This window comes from Sinocyclocheilus grahami, unplaced genomic scaffold (assembly GCF_001515645.1).
Source record: "Sinocyclocheilus grahami isolate Dianchi unplaced genomic scaffold, SAMN03320097.WGS_v1.1 scaffold234.1, whole genome shotgun sequence".
Taxonomy (NCBI): Eukaryota; Metazoa; Chordata; class Actinopteri; order Cypriniformes; family Cyprinidae; genus Sinocyclocheilus; species Sinocyclocheilus grahami.
This window is the reverse complement of record NW_015505413.1, coordinates 1,665,300-1,691,014: the sequence shown is the minus strand read 5'-3', so window position 1 is coordinate 1,691,014 and position 25,715 is coordinate 1,665,300. Positions and strand designations below refer to the sequence as shown.

Sequence of the window (25,715 nt, the reverse complement as noted above, 5' to 3'; positions counted from 1 at the left end):
GGATTTTTTTAGAAATTAAACGATTGTGTGTCCGATTTCAAGTTCTAGTTCCTTACTGGTTCTGCAGGTTTGCATTTCATGTGTCTAGCAACTTTATTTGAGATCTCTATTAAAGCTAATAAATGTAAAGATTTAGTCACGTGATTCTGTCACTCTTTTCCTTACTATTACAATGAATGAGAACCGGAGCAATAAAACTTCAGTAATGCAAAAATAGTTCACATGACTCATCAACATGCCAATGGGAACTAGGCTGGATGTCAGTGCACAGCACGTTTATGATGCTTTTATGGTGCTTATTTCTTAAAGGGATAGTTCACCCAAAAATACACAAAACGATCATTCTGTGCAAGAACCTTAATAGTATTTATATCGTTTTTTTTACCTCTGATTTTCACCGCAATGTCCGAACTGTCCAGAGCGCGCTTAACAGCCGGCGCCTGACGCATCTTCTTCTTCTTCTTGCTTTACGGCAGATCGCAGACTTATAAGTGCATTACCGTCACCTATCTCTCAAATGGACCATTGACACTCTATCTACAATCTCAATTAGGAGTGTTAATGGTCCATTTGAGAGATAGGTGACGGTAATGCACTTATAAGTCTGCGATCTGCCGTAGTCAGAGACTGATCGTTTTGTGTATTTACACATCAATGTATCATCACAAGCCGCAGGGTTTCATTTGGTTTTGTTTGTGTATGTTTTATGACTCTCAAAGCTATGATTCCCATCCACTGACATTATACGACTGACAGACTGCAACGGTTTGAGTTAAAAATCTTCGTTTGTGTTCTCTGAAGAAACAAAGTCACCTACATCTTGGATGCCCTGGGGGTAAGCAGATATACATCAAATTTGCATTTTTGGGTGAACTATCCCTTTAAGTTTAATTATAAGGAATATAGGCCTACTATTCAAAAGTTTGGGGTTGGTATGATTTTTTGAAAGTTTTTGAAAAAAATGTTGTCTCTTCTGCTCACCAAGATTGCATTTATCTGATTATAAATAAAAACAGCAATATTGTGAAATATTATTACAATTTAAAAATAAGTGTTTTCTATTTGAATATATTTTAAAAAGTAATTTATTCCTGTGATTCAAAGCTGAATTTTCAGCATCATTTCTCCAGTCTTACGTGTCACATGATCCTCCAGAAATCATTCTAATATGTTGATTTGCTGCTCAAGAAACATTTCATATTAAAAAGAAAGTTTAGCTTTTTTCAGGATTCTTTGATGAATAGAAAGCAGTGTTCATTTGAAACAGAAATCTTTTGTAACATTATACTGTAAATGTCTTTACTGTCACTTTTGATTATTTTAATAACTTCTTGCTGAATAAATCGATGACTTTTTTCAAAACCTCAAACTTCTGAAAGAGAACAAAAAAAAAAGAAAGAAAAGAAAAAAAAAAAAATCACACAGTTTTGGACTGACATGAGGGTGAGAAAATAAATGCCCATTTCATTTTGGGGGGAACTATTCCTTCAAACACATACTTTGGATTCAGTTTTGTGTCATGAGCACCACATCTGCACTCCTGCATGTACTGTATACATTTACACAGATGGGAAATATTGAATCAGGCTTTGAGCGCTGATTCACATGTACAGCAGAGAGACAATAAAACGTGTGCTCATCATCATGACAACACCTCTGATGCTTTTATTGCACATTTTATTAAGGTATTCTGTCCGCATCTGTGGAACAATGCAGATGTTCTATAAACCACTAACAGAACTGAACGTGGAGGAAATCAATGGGTTTCCAAATCTATTTAAATCCATTCCTGCTATCTCCTGGTAACCTGATCTGGCTGACGCCTGTATCTAAAATGATAGCAGAGGGTATCATGAAGACTAAAAAACAACTAAAAAAAGCCAAATGAGCAAAAGCGAACTACGTGGAGCATATTTTTTTCCCTTCGCATCCATAAATCCGTCAGTTCCGCTAGCTCAGCACAGCGCTATCAGAGGAGGATGTGATAGCACAGGCTGAAGGCCAGGTAAGGGGGGGAAAAGCAGCAAGAAACGACATGCTCTCTGTCCCACTCTCTCCAGCTGATCTAAAGCCACTTTTGTCTTCTGCTGAGGCAGGATGTGGTTAAGAGTCTGAGGGTACGAACTCTGATCCAACATCAGTTCATAAGCGGGGGGCGGGGGGGTTTGTGGGGGGGTTGTGAAGAGAGCTATGACGGCTGAAAGGATAAACTGAAACCAGTTTAATCCGTGTGTTTCTGTCTGCATTTCTCACTCCCCCACCAAGTCCTCAAGTCCTCCTGGCAACCTGCTTTCTCACGACAATGAAGGTAATGTTGACAGACGGCCCGCACTCGCTAAGGCTCATTGACATCACCATAGCGAGGAATACAGAGGATAAAGAAAAGAAAATAAGAACTGTGTTTGAGAAGCACCTTTCGTCATATCGCATGAATAGCTGTTTAAAGAAAATACACAATAATAAATCAGAGATAAAATCAGAAAGCTCCAAAAACACACACATGGATGTGGCAATGACAGACGCAATGTCACGGATGACTGGTTTAGATAAAAACCAATCAAGCTGAAGAAGAAACATGGATATGCAGGTATGTTTTGGTTTAATTTAGTAATGCACAATTGATATCAATGACTCCAATTTCATAAATCTCTGCATTGGTCCAATCAGGTTGAAATTAGAAACAGATAGAGTTTTTTTCCACATTAAAAGTCGTTTATCCATTTTTACTGTATATTATAATGTTTTGATGGGACTACTTGTAATCACGGTCTTAAAACTGTGAAGGTCTAATTGCTCAAGAGATGCTATTATATATTCCAATTTAATTTAGGCACCAATTCTCACTATTAACTAGCTTCTTATTAGCATGCATATTTCTAAAATATTGGCCGTTTATTAGCACTTATAAAGCACATAATGCCTTATTCTCCATGACCATATTTTAGATCCCTTATTCCAACCCATACCTAAACTTAACAACTACCTTGTTAAGAGCAAATTACGAGTTCATTAAGACAAAAGTTGTAGTTAATAGTGAGATTTGTTCCCCAAAGTTAAATGTGACCCCAAATTTTTATTTGAATTTGAATTAAGGAAGCAAAAAGGATGCAGAATGTTCCATTCCAGAATGCAGCATTCATAGTAAAGCTCCAAACAAACAAAAATAGTTTCTTTAAAATAAATTGAAATTGAAAAAAGAAAAAAAAAATTCAAACCAATCCAAAAACAAAAAGTATGGAGTTTAAATATGGCCACCAAACATTGAAATAATTATCGACTATTTGTGTAGTCCATATTTTTTATCCTCAGGTTAATCTACTGTACAGGTTGAATGCTCAAAAGATATTACATGAACTGAAAACATTAATTGTATAATGTCTTGTGTTTTATATGAGAGGAAAGCAAAGTCCTGAAGAAATGCTTCATTTTCACTTGCTCTAAAACCTCCACCCCTCGCGGGGTCCATACCTGAGATTTATTAGAAAAGCAATTAATCAGGGGCATAAATCTTCGACTTCACTGCTGGCTAGGAATCTCTGTGAAAGACAACACCTCTACTCTTGCTGCAGGGAGCGAAGACATCTACACAAGCTGATCTGGGAGAGCAATCTTTACCTTAATGTCAACTATGACCTGCAGAAAACAATGCAAGAATGGTTAAGTTAGTCTACACTAGCTGCTTTTCTACATCTGTAATCTAACAACTTTCTATACCAAAAAAATGTAATGTTATTATTATCTCAAAGTTGGAATTCTAGTCAAACCAAAAAAAATAAGAATTTATTATTGAGGTCATGGGCTTGCTTGCAAATTTTATAACTGAGGAACAATTAGCCATTCTTTTCTAAATCTGTGGAATTGCAATGGTTAAGTTAGTCTACACTAGCTGCTTTTCTACATCTGTAATCTAACAACTTTCTATACCAAAAAAATGTAATGTTATTATTATCTCAAAGTTGGAATTCTAGTCAAACCAAAAAAATAAGAATTTATTATTGAGGTCATGGGCTTGCTTGCAAATTTTATAACTGAGGAACAATTAGCCATTCTTTTCTAAATCTGTGGAATTGGTCACTTACAAGATGCAGCTGAACTCTCAGATCCGAATCATAACCTGCAAACTGGGTCCTAAAGCCCATCGTGGGCCACGAAGGGAACCTAAACCCTCCCACTGCGAGCCGAGGGGGTCTAAATAGGGCGCGATGTCGGCTTTTCACCATTCACTATAATTCCATGCACATCTGGGGCCTATTTTCTCTGCAGAGGTCCATTTCATTTTTTAGAAGTATTGAAAAGGCTTAATGAGAGAAACTCGATATTTAGACTTTCTGAAGAAACCGTGAGTGGTATTAGACCATGCAAAAGTCAAAGTCACACATGCTATGGTGTCTGAACAAACCTCTAACCCCGAGTATGAGCAATAGCAACAGTGGTACACATAGTAAAACACATAATTGTGAGTGCACTGCAGTCATGAATTCCAACTGCAACCTGTCTAAACATTTACCATGCTGTCCACATTCCCTCCTGCTCCATACAGTCCCGAACAATGCCTGGCCTATCCCTTCTAACATGACGGCAAACACACACAGGAACAAGGACAGGTCTGTGCATTGACAGACACAAGCGCACACTTGCTTTCACCCACTGCTATCTTATCTTGGCTTTGAGACACACACAAAGAGCAAACACAGTTGCCATGTTGTGCCTATTGTTAAATTGGAGGTTACACACACACAGTTGACGAGTACAGATTAAATAGAGGCACAGAGTGCTAAAGAGGTGGAATTCTGATCAGGTGTCGAAACACTGTCACTGAAGCAAGTATGCAAACACGGACCTGTGGTTTTGCATTACAGCCAAAGGGGGCGATAGAGTTGCTTTCAAATGTCTGTGCAATTAAACCATGCCTTATTACTGGGGTATATTTTATAAACATGTCAATGGTTTAGTGCCCTTTGCATTGAGAAAGCTATGCACACTTGCATGTTTTAGATACTTCAGAACATAACTTGAGAAAATTAAGCGAGCTAGAAGCATAAAGAATGTTTCAGTCATAATGTGCCAATATTTACCACTAGAGACTATAGTGCTGTGAAAATGAGTCCTAAAACCCAGAAACAAGTTTGCCTTTTTCGTTGGTTCCAATGTCTTGAAGTCAATGGGTTTTCTGAATGTGTTTTTGGTTAAATGTCTGAAACAAGGTCTGTGGTAAACACAAGCACAAGATATATTTTCACATTTTATTCTACGACTTAAAATACATCAGTAACACCCTACTTGTGATTTTTTAATTTTTATGTGTCTTGAAAAAGGCGAACAAGTGGCAAAATGGGACTACAGAGGTTGTCGTAGACATTAAACGTCACAACAAACAGGAAAACTCCTCAACTCACTACACTCTTAAAAATAAAGGTTTCCTATTGGCATCTATGATTCTATGAAGAACCTTTAACACATCAATGGAACACTGGCATTGGACCAAAAGGTTCTTTGTAGAGGTTCTTCAGATTATTAAAATGTTCTTAACTCTAACCAAAAATGATTTTCAAAACTTATTTTGGTGCCTATTTTTAAAGTGTAGACCTTTTCAAAGCCTCATGCCCTTATAAAATATTCTAACTCAAACTTTGCAACTTGTAGATTTTAAATAAACATCAAAGAGTTATTGGAAGCTTAGTGATGGTGACATTGACGTCATGTGAATTTGGCTTCAAAATTTGTGAAGATTATATTGATCAACAAAGCTTGTAGGAATCATAAACTTTAGTTGGTCACAGAACTTATTTTCTGCATTAATCCAAAAGCCAATGGAAAAATCCTATTGGCTTTTTGTGGAGGGAACCACGGTGATGCTAACTTTCAGGTTGGACTGCAAAAATGACATCCCTGCAGCACTCTATTGATTTAGGTCGTAAGATCTACCTAGCTCTAAAAAAAGGGGGAGGCTGACCTGGACTAAGAGTCAATGCTGCCCTTCAGGTCAGTTAAACAGCCAGTTCACGTCTACACAAAGAAAACCCTTTTATTTTTTCTCAAACTGACCCTCTCTGCCTCATCTCCACTTTCTCTGGCGTTCACAAACGCCACACAGATGGCAAGACCGCCCTGTTAGAGCTGACATCAGGGCAGACGTCGCTGAATGACACGTGTAAACACATTCTCGCACAAACAGCGGTCGGACAGGGCTTTGTAAATGAGCAGAGGAGAGGTGCTCTCTGACAGACGTGTGTAAATAAAGATCCCTACCCTCTCCTTCCATACTTCACTATGGCATGCATACAGAGTACCACACAGCGGTCCTCAGGAGAGCATCAAACCGCATTCAAAATTCTGATATTTACACAGACCTGCAGTTTAAACACACAAAGTTGGTCGTTTCGCCTCACTCGACACATTACCACGGGACAGAAATCAAATAAACAGTGTCCCGACTGCTAACTAATGCCTCCTCAGGCATGCACACATAAATACACGCTCACTTGTAGTGCCTGGCTGGGCTGTGCATCAGGGGTTCGTGGATGACAGCTTAATGATGGGAAAATATTTTTACAGGATCACGTTTCAGCAGGGCAGCGTTTTACAGGCGCAGCCTCCCGAGCCTCGTTTTATCTCTCTATCTCTCCTGGTGTTTAGGTCTTACGGCTTTAACACTCACCTTCCTTAAGTGCTTTTCACTCCAGACATCTCTGATCTGGCTTACTAGACGAACGGCCAAAAAATTAAGCTTGTATGGAAATTAGCACCACATTTGTGCCTACAAACACAAACGCAAGAAAGTTTATGATCTGACAGGAATTTGGCGGTCAAAAATGCTGTATATTACTTGTATGAAAAAAGGTTGTAAACCTAACAAACTTTTTTTTAATGCATTTATTTGATCAAAAACTGTATATGAAATAAAAACGGTAATTTTGTGAATTATTATTAGAATTTAAAATAACTGTTTTCTAGTATATTTTAAAATGTAATTTATTCATGTGATGCAAAGCTGCATTTTCAGTATCATTACTTCAGTCTTCAGAGTCGCATGATCCTTCGGAAATCATTCTAATATGTTGTTTTTCTGCTCGAGAAACATTTCTTATTATTGAAAACAGTCATGCTGCTTCAGATTTTTCTGAATGCAAAGTTCAAAAGAACAGCGTTTATAAAAATAGAAATCTTTTGTAACATCATAAATGTCATGTTTGATCAGTTTAATGGATCCTGAAAAAAAGTTTCTAATTTAACAACAGCCTAGCAAGCACATCAAAAAGCGATAATAAAATTAAATTTTATACAAAACAAGTACTCCCATGTTTAATTTCAATGCTCCAATAGGAGGTCTGTAAGTGTTGTTTGCTCTTTGTTTCATGCTCTATATCAAAGCATGCTATATGTTATAGGGTCTGGAGGCCCTGTCACCCCAGACAAAGTGGCTGAATCCAAGGCTCTGAAAATAAACCAAGGGCGAGTTAATGGCAAGGCAAACACACTATGCTGGCAACTGGGCTATTTTCACCCTGACATCAGATCTAAACTCTCATTTTCCAGCCCTGTGACCTTCACACCTCCCTCACCGAACCCCCTTCCCCCTCCATCTATCGTTTCTCTCTTTCACTGCCGAGACTAAATCGTCTGACCCAACCTCTTAACTCTGACCCCGGAGGTCTGCCGTCATGTCAGCGCTGCTGATGGGGGGAGCAGAGGTAAGTGCACTGAACCAGGGCCTCAACACATAAAACACGTCGCATTTATTACCACACCGTGTCAACACGCTAAACCAATGTCATGAATGTGGGTTATTTATTATTTAGGGATGCACAATATATCTGCAGTCAGGCTCGTTTCAATTCTCTGAGAAAACACAATCACTTTCATACTGCCATCCAAATAAGTCAATTTCAGCAAATGCAATGTGCATTTTAATGTCTTTCCGGTGCAGTAATGCATTATGTGAACTCTCAACAGTCTCATCGACCCACATCACAGACACACAAACCAGACAAAGGCCTGCTACTTATGAATTCATGTCAAACACACTCCCACCAAAGCAGAAACAAGACTTATTGTGCACTGCAATGCAAAGCACACTGGTTTTATATTACTATGAAATAATATTAAAGTTGAATATTAATAATGAAATATATTAAACACTTGTAAATATTTTAGTAACTAAAACAATATTATTCATGTCATTCTACCCTTGTGCAATATGTTTAAAAAGCCTTAAGGGACATCAAAAATGCTACTCCTTCACTATGAACTTTTTTAGACTTTCTGAGGTGCAGGACAAAACTTCAAGTAACTCCAGACTAAACTAGTCGACCATCCCTAGTTTGGCCAAATCTTGGCAGTGCATACACTCTTAAAAATAAAGGTGCTTCACGATGCCATAGAAGAACCTTTTTGTCTAAATGGTTCCATAAAAAACCTTTAACATCTGAAGAACCTTTCTGTTTCACAAAAGGTTCTTTGTGGCGAAAAAAGGTTCTTCAGATTATAAAAAGGTAAGAAAGAGATGGTTCTTTAAAGAACCTTTGACTGAATGGTTCTTTGTGGAACCAAAAATGGTTCTTCTATGGCATCGCTTGAAGAACCTTTTGAAGCACCTTTATTTTTAAGAGTGTAGCATCAAAAAATCTCGTTGAAAATTGAATGCTTTTGAAAAAAGTCTTATGCCCACCAAGCCTGCATTTATTTAATCAAAAATACAGTAAAACCATACTGCGAAATATTATTACCATTTAAAATCAGCATCATTCCTCCAGTCTTCAGTGTCACATGATCCTTCAGAAATCATTCTAATATGCTGATTTGCTGCTCAAGACACATTTCTTATTATTATCAATGTTGAAAGCAGTTGTGCTGCTTCATACTTTTTGTGAAAAACATGACATGGATTCTTTCAGGATTCTTTGAGGAATAGAAAGTTCAAAAGAACAGCATTTATTTGACACCGAAATCTTTTGTAACACTATAAACGTCAGCATCCTTGCTGAATGAAAGTGTACATTTCTTTCAAAAAGAGCTATTGAACTTAGATTTTTAACAGTGGTGCACACTAGATTAAACATATTAAACACATTGTTTACTTGAAATACACTAGAAACATTTAAAAACACATCATCTAGAGAGTAAAATAGTGCACCACCACAAAAATCAACACAGACAGAAAGGAGTTTGCTAGATGAGCGAGTATTTTTTTACTAATTGAAACAAGACCCTTGTGCTGGCTTCGACTCAAGTACAGAAGGGAGAGAGAAAAGAGAAGAAACAAGCCCCAATTCAAACAAACTTTTCCCTCATACGCCTCGCTGTTGGTGGTTTCAAATTAACCAAATCAGAAAGCAACTTCTGTCAGGTTGGCAGCCAATGGAGGACTCAGGGAAGGGTGAAAATCAGGCAAAGAGGGAGGACGCTGGACTCGTAAGCGTTACTGAAGGAGTGAGAGGTTAGGTGATTTGGTAAGCAAAGCACGGCTTTTTACACTATAATGACTGAAGAGAGGATCAGAGTTCATGTACAGCCTTTTTAAAGACACATTCAGCAATATTAGAGCAGTATTACAGGATCGCTTCACCTAAAAATGAAAACAGACATCATTAACTCACCCTCGCGCTCTACTATGGTTGTGACGGTGAGGACATTTTCCCACCGGTTAATCGACGTGTGACAACATCAGTAATACCGGTATCACGCGGGGGTGGGGGCGTTCCCTCTTTTCCTCGCTTTTAAATAGCTTGTAAAAGCAGCGTGCGCATTTTACTTTCACTTTCAAATAGCGGCAATTCGGAGTAAAGCAATTGTTAGTTTTTAGTTCGTTTGAATTCTCCCTCTTTTCCTCGCTTTCCTTCGCTTTTAAATAGCTTAAAAATTAGCGGCAGTTAGGCGTCAATTGCTTGAATGCAACAACAAAATACAACGTCAAACTCACTTTAGCGTATATATAAAACATAGAACTTTTATTAAAACAAATAAAAATACACCATGCTATAGGGCAGGCTATGCCTAATATAAAATAACAAAGAACTTGCATAAAGTTTGAATGTACAAAACTGGAAACAAGTAAACATGTATAATACATAACCAAATAAATAAGAAACGTAGAATGTTTATTAGCAAAACGAGTAAGAAAGCTTTGAGGCACGGCATACACCTTGATGTCAAATAAAATAAATAAATGACACAGAGTTTAAATAAAGTAAAAATCAGCAAACAATGTGGAACCAATTAAATAATAAACAACCAATTAAACGACGGTGGGGGTCGGTGACGCGGTGGGCAAGTGACGTAACCGGTGTTGCGGCTTAACACCAGTATCACCGTCAGCACCGTCTATCGTGGCAAGCCTACGCTCTACCAAACATGCTTTTATAATAACAACAAACTAACATATTTGGGGTGAACTGACCAAGCTAAGTATAAACTAAAACGAGCTAAAACATCGGTGGTTACATACTGTAGATCAGGGGTCGCCAACAGTGGCACACAGAGGGATAATCGCTGGCACGCGAGTAATATGGAAAACTGCATACTGACGTACATTTTGAGGTAATAACTTCTCATAGTCACACAGCCTGTTAGGAGCTATAAATACTATTAAAGTGTGAGAATTAACTTGCGCTAGTCTACGGATGCACGCGCGACCGCTGCACATACTAGGCACTTCAGATCATAGCCTCAGCGGTCTAACAGCGCTCAAATGATGGCCAATCAAATCAAAGTAGGCGGGGTTTACTGTTCACAGAAGCAGAGCGTGATGCGTCAGTTTAACGTTAAAAGAGAGCGAGGTAAGATGAAGCTGCAAACCATTTAATATTAGTCAACGATACGTTTTACGATAGAATGTTAAATGACCAACAGCTATATCCAGGGATGCAAACTACTCTATTTTTTTTTCTCAAATATGACCATTTTGAGAGAGATATATGTTAAAATTGTCTGTGTCTGTGTCTCGCTCTACAAACAATGAAGCTGAGTTTAGTTACTTAAAAAACTGTGTGTTGGCAGTGGTTAACCAGAAAAATAAAAAAATGGCACGTCATGCCAAAAAGGTTGCCGACCGTGTAGATCGTGAATTTTGACATTTCAGTCCTATGCTAACAAGCTCTCACTTGCTCAAGCCTATGGGAAAGATTTCGGACTAGCAGTAAGACCCCAATGCTGAAATTTCTCAGTCTTTTTCCTGTCCTGCACTGCAATCACAAATCCAATCTCAACAGCATGCAACGAAAGTGCAGACCGCATTTAAACGGCTAACTGACAGTTCCATGGGGCCGTAGCTTATTAATGAAAGAAAAACAAGTGAAAGAGATTACGCTGCAGAACCGAGCACGCTTCAAAGGCGCTTTGATGAGGGGGAAAAAAAAGAAGAAAGGGCAGAACACGCCAAACTAAATGTGTGGTAATTGTTTATCTTTCTCTCAGACCACTTTCTTTCATTTCAAGCCCTCATTTCCTATCGTTTCATGCTGGCGTGATAGTGTGGTTTACGGGACGGGCGCAGGGACGGTAAAGAAAGGAGCGAGGGTTTTAAGTCAGTTTACTTGAAAGTTGAATGAGATGGGTTGGGTTCTGCAAGCATACAGGATATATATATATAAAAAAAAAAAGAACTTCTGCTATACACTAGGACTGTGTCTCAGAACCTAGCCTACCTAGACAGCATATCTGGGCATCATAGAAGCATTCAAACTCAAAAATGCTTTTAGTAGGCAACTCAATGTATTGAAATTTTTTTTAGTTTGGTTGTGAGTTTAATCAATTTAAAGGGTTGACAAAAATAAACACGGACGAAAGTGTGACCATGTGTGCAAGCACAAGCAAAAATGTATAACACTAGAGCAAGAAACCAGCACTTGTTCCCACCTGCCTCTGCATTCCTGAGGATTTATACAAGAACAGAGAGAGAGAGATACAGAAACACGTACAGCAAACAGGATGAGGACTCTATTATAGAGATGTAGAGATTAGACGAGAAGGGTGCTTTGTGCTGGCTCCAAACAGCACATGTACAATCTCCAGGGTTCCCACTCCTTTTGATCACTGAATTTCCATGACTTCTGGATAGATTCGAAGAAAGATGGGCAAAACAAAGGTTGTACTCACAAGGAACAATATTTTAGAGCGGAGCATAACTAGAAAAAAAAAAAACTGTACAGAAATGTTCATAACATTTTTTTTATTTACATTAATTTTCAAGACTTAGACATTGCAACTTTATCAGTTCTTCATGACAGTGGGGCCCTGATTCTCAAAAGCAATGCTTGCATCTTCTTCACTTATGATGTCTTCAATGAAAAAAACTAAAGTCTGTTAGCATGCTAAAAACACTGTTCCTGACACTAAAAAGTCATACTACCGTTCAAAAGTTTAGGATCAGTCATTTTTCATGTTTTTCAAGTCTCTTAGTGTTATTGGATGAAAAAAAATACAGTAAAAATAGTAATATTGTGAAATATTATTACAATTTAAAAGAACTGTTTTCTATTTCAATACATGTTAAAATGTAATTTATTCCTGTGATGCAAAGCTGAATTTTCAGCATGATTACTCCAGTCTTCAGTGTCACATGATCTTCAGAAATCATTCTAATATGCTGATTTGCTACTCAAGAAACATTTTTATTATTATTGCTAAAAACATTTGTGCTGCTTAATATTTGTGTGTAAATGATCATTTATTTATTCTTTTTTTTTGATGATTCTTTGATGAATAGAAAGTTCAAAATAACCCAAAACCTTTGAATGTTAGTGTATATCAGCATTTTCACTTTTTCTGGTCCAAAACAATGTACTCATAAACTAAATCACTAAACTTTGTTAGAGATTAAAGAATTAAAGCTTATAATAGCTACATAGTTCACCTAAATTACATTTACTGTGCCATTATTCTATAAATAAAACTCTTGGTCTTAAAATACAAAGAAAACAACAATAAATAAAATGTTGTGCAACAAGGCCCCACGCAAAGCAGGGGAAGGGGAAAAAAGGGAGGCACTGACAAAAGTCAATAAATATTACAATCAAAAATGTTTCTAAGAATCACAGCTAAATATAACAATGGAAAACATGAACAGATGTTGCCTATTTTGGTTTAGCATGCTACAAATTCTGCAATGCATGCATCACGCTAATGCATGAGAATTAACTCATGTTCTCTCAGTTCTTGGCCCAATTTGATTCAATACATTTGTCCCAGATGAACAGATGAGAGGTTACAGTCAACCAAAGAAGCCTGTTACAGTAGGAGAGCATGAGTGCAATCCCTCTTGACTACACTAGAGGGACTTTCACTGAAGTAGCAACTCCATACATTGCTGTAAGAAACATACCTGCCAAACAGGGGTCCTTTCATAGACTCTGGGGTCTTCCAGTTGCAAAATTTAAGGAGTTAAATAAAAACACTCGTGCTTTAAAAGACACATTAAACTCCCTAACCCATAACCCATTCTTAAGCATGCTTAACGGTGGCACATTTGCATCAAGGTTGGCCTGAGCACAGTGCAAGCATTATCCATTTAACCCACTGAAATTCCTCAGGTTTCCGACATTAACTTAGCAGCAAGCGGCTCTTAAGACTAATGAAAAGCCTCTCCAGATGACCGGCAGCCCGCACACAAACATACAAAGACGACCCCAATGCACTTCTCAGACGCTTGTTTCCTTTGGCCTGGATGTGGAATTCACAGGAAGCTTTGGGAAACACCTGGTGGATGGAGTGGGAGGCAGGTGTAGGGAGGGTGGAGGGGGGGATGCATCTCTCGCCAGAACCCCACAGACCTGCTCATTCCACCCCATTAGACACATTCAGAAGCTTGAAAGCTTGGGCACAGTCGAGGGCCAAACAGCCATCAGCGGCTCAGGCACAGAATGGAGCCGGCATGGCCAGGAAGTCACGTCTCGAACTGGACGGCGGTCTGGCTCGACTGCAGTGAGAGGAACGGAGCTGGCTGGCACTGGGCACAGCCTCCCCAAAGGACTCCAACCACTGCCTTTGTGACCAGTCAAGTTTAAACGGAGGCCAGTTAAAGTTCTTGGCATTGTGTCTGGTTGTTTGTGTTTACGGTCTGCTCCAGTACTTCTTCCACAACAACTAAATAATATATATTCAGTATAATAAAAGTATACTTATCTTTATAAAAAAATAAAAAAAAAACCTAACATGAGAAATACATTGCCATTCAAATGTTTGGGATCAATAGGTTTCATTTTTAAAAAAGTATTCATCAAAGATGCATTAAATTTATCAAAAGTGACAGTAAAGAAATCTGATGTTGCAAAATATTCGTATTTCAAATAAATGCTTTATATTCAAATGTTTCATATTTATATCAAAACGTTATATTCAAAGAATCCTGAAAAAAAAATCAAGGTTTCCATGAATATATATGAAGCAGCATGACTGTTTTCAAAATTGATAATAATCAGAAATGTTTCTTGAGCAGTAAATTAGCATATTAGAATAATTTCTGAAGGATCATGTGACTCTGAAGACTGAAAATTCAGCTTTGATCACAGGAATAAATTACATTTTACAATATATTTTAAAAATGAACATTTATTTTAAATTGCAACAATCTCTCTTTTTACTGTATTTTTAATCAAATAAATTCAGCCTGTAAATTCAACCCTTCACTCAAGTACTGTATGTAAATGTAGTTATATTTTATGGATACATAAAGTTCTTGCCAAAACTCTGCCATCAATTACTCACCCTCATGTCATTACAAACCTGTATGTCTTTTTTCTGTGCAACACAAATAAATATATTCTTAAGAATGTTTTTGCCCAAACAATGGAAGTAAATGGGGTCCAAAACAACACTGAACCCCATTAACTTTCATTGCATTGACAAAAAAAAACTCCTGTGGCATTACTCAATGTAAATGATGACAATTCTTAATGAGGTGACAAGAGTTCTGAAGGTATTATTTATTCTGTTATATATTGCACTGTGACATTTTAGAACACACCGACACATTAAAATTAAACGTGTGCAAACTTTTACATTCATGTACTTGTGCAGAGTGTGTTTGAGGCCTAACGTTCAAATAAATCTGCCTGTCCCAATATCACTTATGCAACAATTTTACACTCTAAAAATTTTTTTAGAGCATACACATAAACATATATCGACTCCAGCACCGTGCTTTGCCAATAGACACAGTGAAGGTACACAGTGTTCTGTGGCTGAAAAGAAGCGAGCCGCACTTTCATTTTTTGGGTGAACTATTCCTATAATAACCTCAGTTCTTAATGAGGTGACAAGAGTTCTGAAGGTATTATTTATTCTGTTATATATTGCACTGTGACATTTTAGAACACACCGACACATTAAAATTAAACGTGTGCAAACTTTTACATTCATGTACTTGTGCAGAGTGTGTTTGAGGCCTAATGTTCAAATAAATCTGCCTGTCCCAATATCACTTATGCAACAATTTTACACTCTAAAAATTTTTTTAGAGCATACACATAAACATATATCGACTCCAGCACCGTGCTTTGCCAATAGACACAGTGAAGGTACACAGTGTTCTGTGGCTGAAAAGAAGCGAGCCGCACTAATGCGATGGAAATGAGCTCTAAGCAGCGCGGAGCATGAGAGCTCAGGGGCTCTGAGGAGACACAGCGGGTGCTGAGCTCTTAGCAGAGGTGCAGGGGGTCATTCTGAAACAACACACTGAGATGGATTTCAACAAGACATTCCCGGACAGCCACAATAATACCATATGCCTTCGTGTTAAAGGAATATGGAAAATTCTCTCATCATTTAAACTCCCTCATGTCTTTCCAAACCCTTCCGCAAAATACAAAAAGAGAATTTAAAGACTTTTCCATGCTCTTTTGCAATTATAATTAATGGTGACTAGGGCTTTTAAGCTTCAAAAAGATGCAAAAACATCACAAAAGCAGTTTACATAACTCTTCTGTTGTCATACGATCACTTGTGTGTGAGAAACCGATCCAAATTTAGGACATTAGTGATTGAAAAGCTTCCCTAGATTTCATTGGCATGTTTTATGAGAGAAGATTCATGAACAAAACACTCTTTTGAATCTTGTAAATGAATTGGTTGATTGTTCATTCAATGATTCATTTATGAATTGGAATGATTTATTAGTCATTTAACTCATTAGCTGCATTTACATGCACCCAAATAATCCATCTAATAATCAGATTGATGGCTCAATCAGACTCAAAAGCCTTCGTGCAAACACCTTAATCGATGCAACTGAGATCGAATGAAAATTTCAATTGGATTGAAAGGAGCGGTGTAGACCTAAAATAATCTGATCGACAGGAAAAAATGGAGCATGTAAAAGGTTGAATCAGACTATTTTCACAATCAGATTCAAAAAAATACCTTGCAAAGTGCTGTGATGCAAGTTCACAAAAGGTTCAAATCTTACAAACATATGTTTATTTCCTTGCCATGCCTCGTGAAATGGCCAGTGGATGAGACTAAATATTTAAATTTAAATTTCTTTTTAGAAGGCAAAATCATCTGGGCACTGCACATTAGCTGACGTTTTGTTCAGAAGAGATGTAATGCATGTAAAATCATATGTGAAATGCAATGTTCAGGGTTCATATAAACAGAACTTTCAGATTGTAGGTCTGTTTATCACAAAGATATCATATGGGTTCAAATTATACTTTAATGTTTTTATGTCCTTTTCAAAGCTTGAAAGCTTCAGTCCTCGTTTATTGTAAACTGCACTGAAAAGTGCAACAAGCAGCATTAGGAGTTGGAATTACATGAGTTGATTTTTATGTGAACTACTGGATTTGAAAAGGTGGGTTCTGGATGTAGGTGAGAAACAGACAACCTTCTAACCCCAGACTAATCTCTCAGTGCACAATGGCAGGAGGTGAATGAGAGGGGTGAGTGGCACTCATCCTCTGATGTGAGAGCTGCGCTGGGAGAGATTACCCAGAGCTGGGCTCCAACCGAGCTCTATTCACTATTCCACACGCACAGCTCTGCAGAAACCGGCTCCACGGAGAGCGTTCAACAAAGACAGAGACAGAGAGAAAGACAGATGCACAAACAACTTCCAGGACTGCAGATACAGGCTGAGGTTGAAAGTTTCAGTAGACTAACACGATACTGCAGTGCAGAGAAACAGTGAATTAAGATACGCAGCGGCTTTCCGCTCACTGAGGAAATTATGTCATGGTTTCTAATAGAGTGCAGCACTGATACGAAAACAATCAATATCAAAGCTGTGATAAAAGACAATGGATCATTCTACTAAACAGGTTCCATTTGTGTAGCTCTTAAATAAATATAAATTGATATATCACAATGAAATGTGAAGAAAACTTTAAAGGAAATTAACTATTAAATAAATAAAAAAGGCATAATGATATTATCAGCCTATACATGTTTATTTAATATATAGGTTAAAATTTCTAGAAATAACATATTAAAATGTCAACCATGCTACATTTCTGAAGGCATAATTAACATTCGGTCACTTTTGACCAGAAAATGTAATATGAAAAAATTATTGACATGATTCAGATATGTTAAAGTGTTGAAAAATAAAAAGTAACACTTGGTACCTTCATTGTCAAACAAGACCGACATAGGAAATTAATGGGGAGAAAAAAAAATCAGAATGGAATGAAATTTGGTCCCTTTTTGCCACAAAAAAAAAAAACTTGTGGATAATAAAAATTTTATAAATATTGCATTGTATCATAAAATCTCCCCAAAATTCTAAATAATAATCAACCAAAAATATTACTGAAAAAAATTATATACTGTAAGGTAAATTTTCTTGAAAAAAAAAACAAAAAAACATTTCAAGGCTTCAGTCCCTTTTTGACAAGTGTGCTCAGAGGGTTAACTTAAGGTGCCACAATGCAATTAAATACATATTATTTGCGTGACATAAAAACACTTACAAAAAATGTAATCTTACCATATTAACTGGAAAAAGCACCTGTTTCATAGAATGATGCTAAAATGCAAATAAAAGGATAGATAAACAACACATGCAATAGAATAACTGAGCTGAGCTCCAATGTGAAAAACTGATGAGTGGTTGCATCCAAGATATTTAAAAAAATGTCCAAAAGCTCCTTTTTATAATGGGAATTGGGGCTGTCAAGTTCCAAAAAAGGACCATAAAAATGATCCATATGATTTGTTTGCTATATTATGAAGACATACAATAACTTTGTGCAAGAAAAAGACAGAAATAGTGACAAAGATGACAAGAAACTTGGAGTTGTATGCCTTGAGGAGGAATTTTTGAACTGAACATAAGCATGAATGAGATTTCAGAGCAATGGATAGGTAAATGACAGAATCATAATTTTTGCACTATTCCTTTAAAGAGAAAAATGTTTAAATAAAGATTAGGGCCGTCTACCTTTCCAATAACACTATCAGGTGACACCGTGAACTACAGTAGCTCTGACCTCTTCCTCAACTGCTAATAGCTTCTACAGTCAGCCGCATATGTTCCCTCTTCCTCGCCGTCAGCTCTGGGCCAGTCCGTCACTTTTATTTACATTCTTGTTCTCTCTCACAATCTCCGTCCATCGTATATGAATCAGCTGTTCAGTTGCCCAGCATCTCCCTCGTCTCAGTCAAACGACGACCAACACGCTTTACGCTCGGCCACACCTGTGCAAGCACTTACACAGAGTTCCCTCTGGACTGCTTTACCGTCATCTTCCATCGTCCTGAGGCCCGGCTCCAACACGGCGCCAACAAGTCCCTTGTTCGCAAAAGATGCTGAAAACCAACTACAAGCCAAGCGTGAGGCTGCGGAAACAGCTAACGGTGTCAGAATCGCAATAAACTACACAACAGAGCCAAATCTAGAAGCATACCTCCACATTTTCCGTGGCCTGTCCACACCATGAGGCTTAAGGGCTGAAAAGCAGGCATGCGATTGCGATATTGAGATAGCGCTGATTAATTTTGCAGGTCAGTCTGATGCCGAGTTCACTGCACGTCAAATATATTAGCTTTCCACATTTCAGAGTAGTTTTAAAATAGTGTTCCAGCAAAATCTAGGAACATTTAGTGTTGCCATATGACCTGGGGTTGGCAATGCTAACATTATGTAATTGAAAAAACAAACTTGACAAGCTAAAATAAAAAGTGGCCTGGTGAGTGAACTTAAAGGGTTAGTTCACCCAAAAATGAAAATTAGGCTGTGTTTTACTCACCCCCGAGGCATCCTAGGTGTATATGACTTTCTTCTTTCAGACGAATCCAGTCAGAGTTATATTAAAAATTGTCTTTGATCTTTCAAGCTGTTTAATGCCACTCAGCGGGTGTTGCATGCATCAGTCCAAAAGAACTTAAATAAAAATCGGCCATCTATAAAAAAAAGTTCCTCACACGGCTCCGGGGGGTGAACAAAGGCCTTCTGTAGCGAATCGATGCATTTTTGTAAGAAAAATATCCATATTCAAAACGTAATAATCACTTGAATCTAGCTTGTGCCAACAGTTGTACACAGAAGCAGTTCCGGGAGCATGACGTATGAGTTCAGCGTTGCGCATGTACGTGTACGTGCATAAATGTATGTGCTGGATTTATAACATAATAAATGTTAAAGAATGTTTTATAACAAAACAAACAAATTAATTAAAGAACTAAAAAAATACATTTAAAAACAAATAAATAAATTACCACAGAAAATTTGTAAAATAAATGAAAAATATGCGTAATGTAATTCAGACGCTTAAAAATGCTTGTGGTTGCCAATCCACTTTAACTGAACTTTTATCACCAATGCAAGTTCTCAAAAAAGAAGAGGAAAGAAAATGAAGATTTGTTGAAGGTGTGCAACTACTGTACGAGTGGTTAAATACAAATTGATGCTCATCTGGATTCGAAGGTGTTGTGAACCAGATAAACTGATGCGTAACACATCTTGTAGGACATTCTAAGATATGCATAACTATACTAGAAATGAGAGTTTCATACACAAAACTAGAAAAAACAGAGAAAGAAAGAAACAAGAAATGTATTTCCTCACTCCTCTCCAGTTATTGTCATCTAAAAATAAATACTCTTTAAATATGCTTGTTAACGGAATTAAAGCTTGAATATAAAATTGTATTTATATAAATATTAAATATATATAATATAAATATAAAAATACAAAAATAATATTAGATGAAAACCTTAAACTTAAAAAGAAGTAAATAAAAAAACTGGTTTGCCTTGACAACTAACTAAAATAAGTATTAAAATTAAATTGAAATATTAAGATATATTAAAAATGCTAAATTGGAGTATTTAAAAATATGGAAAAATTAAAATGAAAATATAAAAATAAAAGCTAATTCAAAAAAAGTTTAGCACTGATCCTCCTATACTGTATCTACCATCTCACAGGAAGGAGATATTTCCTGAAGTGTGGCACTGCGGTCGCTCCAGGGCGGGTCATTGGAGAGCAGTAATGAGAGAAACAGATCACAGCGGCAACCAAGCGGAGAGGTGTGCTGCTGGCAGACAACAGACGATTAACACCTTTAACAGGTGTCTACATCAACTCCAAAACAAAAAGCCAACCACTGTGGCCTGCCTCTTGCCCAACAGTGTGATCGAGAGGATACATGCATGTAAAATATTTAAGAAAGTAAATACTTGTACCCGCCGGAATGACTTGTTTTGATGCATACTGTTTTACTATTCAGCAAAGTGCAGTGAATGGAAAAAGTTTTTGAAAGCAGCACAATTGATCTTAAACTTCACTTCAGAACTGTACAAGAAGATTTATGCAGCCAATTTAGGTAGATGCACAAGATAAAGCTGCATTTTGCTGATGATACTACAGTGGTTGTGGACTCCATACTGCCACCTATCTATGGGTATGCAGCGTAAAGACATTTTACGTAATTTCTTTCGGTGCATGTTCAATATGATATTGCAGTACATCAGCGCCCAGTTAGGTTAGATGACACTGATGAGTGCAAACAGAAGATGAACAGAAATGAAGGTTGATGTTGAATGAGAGATGTACCTTATAGAGCATCTTGGGACACGAATGGACGTAGAAACCCAGATAGTAGTAGGAAAGTTTGGGCGACTGCTGCTGCAACTGCCTGGTGAAGGCAATCTCCCTGCAGAGAGAACCAGAGCAGAAATAATGCTTTGCAGGCATATGGGTTATGCTACAAAACATGTAACCACTTAGTTTGACATTACTAGCTTTGTGCTTAAAGGGTTAGTTCAGCCAAAAATGAAAATGCTGTCATTAATTACTCACCCTTGTGTTGTTCCAAACCCGTAAGACCTTCGTTCATCTTCGGAACACAATTTAAGATATTTTTGATGAAATCTGAGGACTCTCTGACCCTCCCATAGACAGCAAGGTAACTACCACGTTCAAGGTCCAGAAAAGTACCAAGATGATCGACAAAGAAGTACCATGACGCGCTCGCGTCATGATACTGTCGCGAACGCGCGTCCACAAGTGACGCAGTAGAGATGAAAATGTGGAAAAGTCGTTATTTTTGTTTTCTTTGCGCAAAAAAGTATTCTCGTAGCTTCGTAACTTTACCGTTGAACCACTGATGACACACGGACTACTTTGTCAATCAACTTGGTACTTTTCTGGACCTTGAACGTGGTAGTTACCTTGCTGTCTATGGGAGGGTCAGAGAGTCCTCAGATTTCATCAAAAATATCTTAAATTGTGTTCCAAAGAAGAACGAAGGTCTTACGGGTTTCGAACAACACAAGGGTGAGTAATTAATGACAGAATTTTCATTTTTGGGTGAACTAACCCTTTAAACTCGTGAAACTGCTTTGATGCTCCTTACAAAGAGAACTGATTTAATGCTACAAACATCCACTGTTCAATTCTCTGTTGTTTTCGTGATGAAACCAAAGAAACAGTTATTTTCAGACAGGCTGGTAAAATAAGACATTTACTTACTCTTGCCCATTACTCCCATGTAGTTTGACAGCTTTCTTTCCATTTATGTAATATGTTATGTGACTTTACTTTTATGGAAGACAAAAGAAAATATTTTGCAAAATGTCCACAAAGCTCTTTTTCATACTGGGGATTTCAAGCTCCAAAAACTACGAAAAAAAAGAAAGTACCATATGACTTGTTTTGCTACATTTTGAAGACATACAATAGCTTTGCGCAAGAAAAGACAGAAAAATAGCAGAAATTATGCTTTGAAATCTCATTAAATTTAAATATGCTGCATAAAGACATGTCATGTGTAATATTAACTCTTTCCCCGCCATTGACGAGTTATCTCGTCTTTTACAAGAAAACGCTTCCCCGCCAAAGACGAGTTTTTACAGCTTTTCGTGTTTTCATTGTTATACACTCGTGGGCGTTATTACGCATCTTCTAAACGAGTACAAAACCTCCCAAACAAAAACACACGTGAACAGGACAGAGAAACTAGCGATCTCTTATGTAAACAGATGCATATGAAAAATAATGCAATCATCAGCAATAGACAGCATATAAATGAAAACTGCATAATGTTACAGAGTAAAATGTTGATCCAGGAAGCGGTGTATATGTCTGTGCAAGCTTTGGAGGTATTGATGAAGATGTAGTTTTTGATAAAAATGTGATTTTCTCACCTTTTTCTCAAAATTATGCATTTTTAATGAAACCTACTTATATTCAAGTGTTGATAAAAAAAAAAGAACGCTTTAAGCTAGAATAAAACTGAATTTTTTTTTTTTTAAGTAGAGGCTCTGATCTTGGTGTATTGCATATTCAAATATTCATACAGCAAAATATACTGGAGGCCATCAAATTTTAGAGAAAATCATCAAAATTGCTGGCGGTGGCTGGCAACTTTTTTCAAAAATGCTGGCAGGGAAAGATATTTAGAGATATGACACTTAACTTAGGGAAAAAGAGGCAATTGACAAAACTAATTTATTCAGTTTTTTTGTAAATAACTATAAAAAAAAAACTTTATATACAACTATTAACGGTTCATAATTATACTATTATGATGTGTAGAATCAGGATATGATGCTTAAAATAGATAAAACATCACCAGACTTGCTGCATATGGACCAGATCAACGGTTTCCCTCATAAACAGCCATTTAAATGTATATCTGGAAGTGCAGAAAAAGAGGAAGGGGAGGAGAAAAACAAAAGGGAGCTGAGAAAATAAAAACAGGAGGAAAAACCGAGGAGATTTATACTTCCTCCTGCGAGCAATCAACGAGCTCCCGCTCTCTTTCTCTCTTCAGTTCTCGCTTTATTCCCTGCACAAGCACGTTTCTCTTTTCCATAAATAAATCCTGCTCTTTCGTCTCTCTTCTTCTGCATTTTGTACACCTCACACTCTGTCTTTTCCCAAAAATTGTGTGTGTGGGGTGGGGGGGGGGGGGGGGGGTTTATCAAACAAACATAAGAGAAAACCAGTTACTGATGCAGACGGACAGTCAGCCATGTGTGGGGGGAAATGTAGTTTGTTAGGCACTTAAAAGCTTTGAGAAATTTAAAGCAGAATACCACAAAGCAAACTTAATACTAATGGCTTTCAGATACAGCTACAATTATAAAGTTATTTTTTACTGATGCAAATACAATCAGTAGACAATAAAAGTTGCAGATAAAATGTAAGAAGTAAAAATCATGTTTTAATACAGAGGTTACATTTACTCTATGATTACTCAAAGCAAATACAAAAATAGCTAAGTAAAAGTGAAAACTAATAAGAGGGACCTCTCTCCTTATTGACTTACAAGTAGGGATGGGTAAAAGGTTTTAATGGTGATAGAGAGAAGCCAAAGCAAAATAAAAGTGGAGGAAAATGAAAGAGAAAAATAGTGAAGGGAAAAGAAGCGACGACAAACAGCGAGGAGCTAAAAGGTCATGCGGTCGCTGCCAGGTTCCCGGGTTCCCATCCCCTGGTGACAAAGCCTGGCTTTCCGTGAATGAGAGACGGATAAGAAGAGGCTGTGGAACCCATTCACAAAAAAGATGGAGAAAGAAAGGGCAGCCCCCTCCCTCCTCAGTGCTGGCAGCAGCTTGAAGCCTCCATTATCTCCTCTTCAGCGCTCTGACACCCCTACACAAGCCAATTATGCCACAGCGCTCACCACGGACAAGATGTCTGCTTAATATTAATGTCACACACACACACACACATCCAGAGCAGGAGATTTCCTGCGTCCACATAACACAGTGTCTAACTATTATAAGAGATGTAAACAAAACAGCAGTCAATGAAACAATACAACATTGAATTGAACAACATACATGTGGGTAAAGTTTTTCAAAACAGTAAATATCATTTATTAAAATAAACATAAATGCATCTTCTTTAAAGGACATTAAAAAGTTATTTTTACTGAGTAACAAGAAAAATATACCAATTAAAATAGGGTGAATTTGACTAAAATCAAGAACATGTCATATTTCAAACCAAAAAAATTTTAATAAATAAATTTAAAAATACATACATATATACATATATATATATATATATATATATATAGACATGAATGCACTCGTGTATGAATATATGTCTCCTGTTTTGAACGGCCGTAAAACCCCAAACCGTTACCTGCCCAAGATCGTATTTCCCACTCAAACCTTCACGCTGGCTTTTTTCAATCAAGTGGTTAATCGAGAAGGGCGCTTTATTCACCCTAGTCCACCATTGAGACTTCAAACGTCTCGGCGGTAGGGGGCCTACGCAGCCGCAGCGTAACGGGATCTCTCCGCGGCCCCCTCGGCCCATCTGGGTCCAGTTAGCCCTGCAGGAAGGCGGCTCGTTATCACAACACCAGGGGAGCGACTCGGCCAATCCATTCAGTATGAGAGGCTTTAGACGCTGCCGTGCCACCGTCACTCACCTCCAAATTAAAACCAACACAGAAACATCACAAACGCCACTCACAATGTTCAAACCTACGCAGTAAAAAATGTTTGTAATGTTAATGGTAAAAGACAGTAAAAACCTGTTGATTAGTTAACGGTAAGGACCCTTGCTATATATGGTAAAAAATAATTTCATCCACCTTATTTTTGAGGCAGGAGGTGCTATTACGCATTTTGTGAAAGAGCATTAAAGGGTTAGTTCACCCAAAAATGAAAATTCTGTCATAAATTACTCACCCTCATGTCGTTCCAAACCCGTAAGACCTCCGTTCATCTTTGGAACACAAATTAAGATATTTACAAAAATAACGACTTTATTCAACAATTTGTCTCCTCCGCGTCACCCTGGTGCCATTTTGGAGAATATCCACTGAACGTAAACAACGTATGCTATTCTGTGTCAGGTGCGTTATGCGGATACATTTTCTACATTGTTTGAACGAAGGTCTTACGGGTTTAGAACGACATGAGGGTGAGTATTTAATGACAGAATTTTAATTTTTGGGTGAACTATCCCTTTAAAGGAGTGGTTGATCAGCTTTTTTGTGTTTATGGGGTGCAGTGAAATGTGTTCATGCTTTGTGTAAGCTAGATCAGTACTAATTACTAAGCTCAAATTAGTTCATGTGTGCTTCTTATAGCAGTTTAGAAGTCATTTTCTTTATTATTTATTTTCATTTTAATTCAGTGATTTTAACTTTTAATTTAGTTATTTTAATGCTTTAAAGAGCCATTTTTGATTGTAATGTTCTGTTCTGCTATCTTTTCTGCAAAGGTAGCCTACAGCTGCCATAAAACCAGAGAGAGCCTTTCTGCTTGGCTGCTGTAAAAAAAAAAAAAAAAGCAAAAAAATAGGTTTCCTTTTG

At 37.4% G+C, this 25,715-nt stretch overlaps 1 protein-coding gene across 1 annotated transcript in view; it reads right to left on the bottom strand.

Moving 5' to 3' along the window:
• LOC107597680 (arginyl-tRNA--protein transferase 1) overlaps positions 1 to 25,715 on the bottom strand; it is a 91,127-nt gene that overhangs the window by 16,549 nt on the left and 48,863 nt on the right. The window contains exons 9-11 of the mRNA XM_016288844.1: positions 22,352 to 22,356; positions 21,908 to 21,970; positions 20,990 to 21,089 (exon numbers count right to left, since the gene is read on the bottom strand). Coding sequence (XP_016144330.1) covers positions 20,990 to 21,089; positions 21,908 to 21,970; positions 22,352 to 22,356 — 168 coding nt within the window. The remainder of the gene's footprint in view (positions 1 to 20,989; positions 21,090 to 21,907; positions 21,971 to 22,351; positions 22,357 to 25,715) is intronic.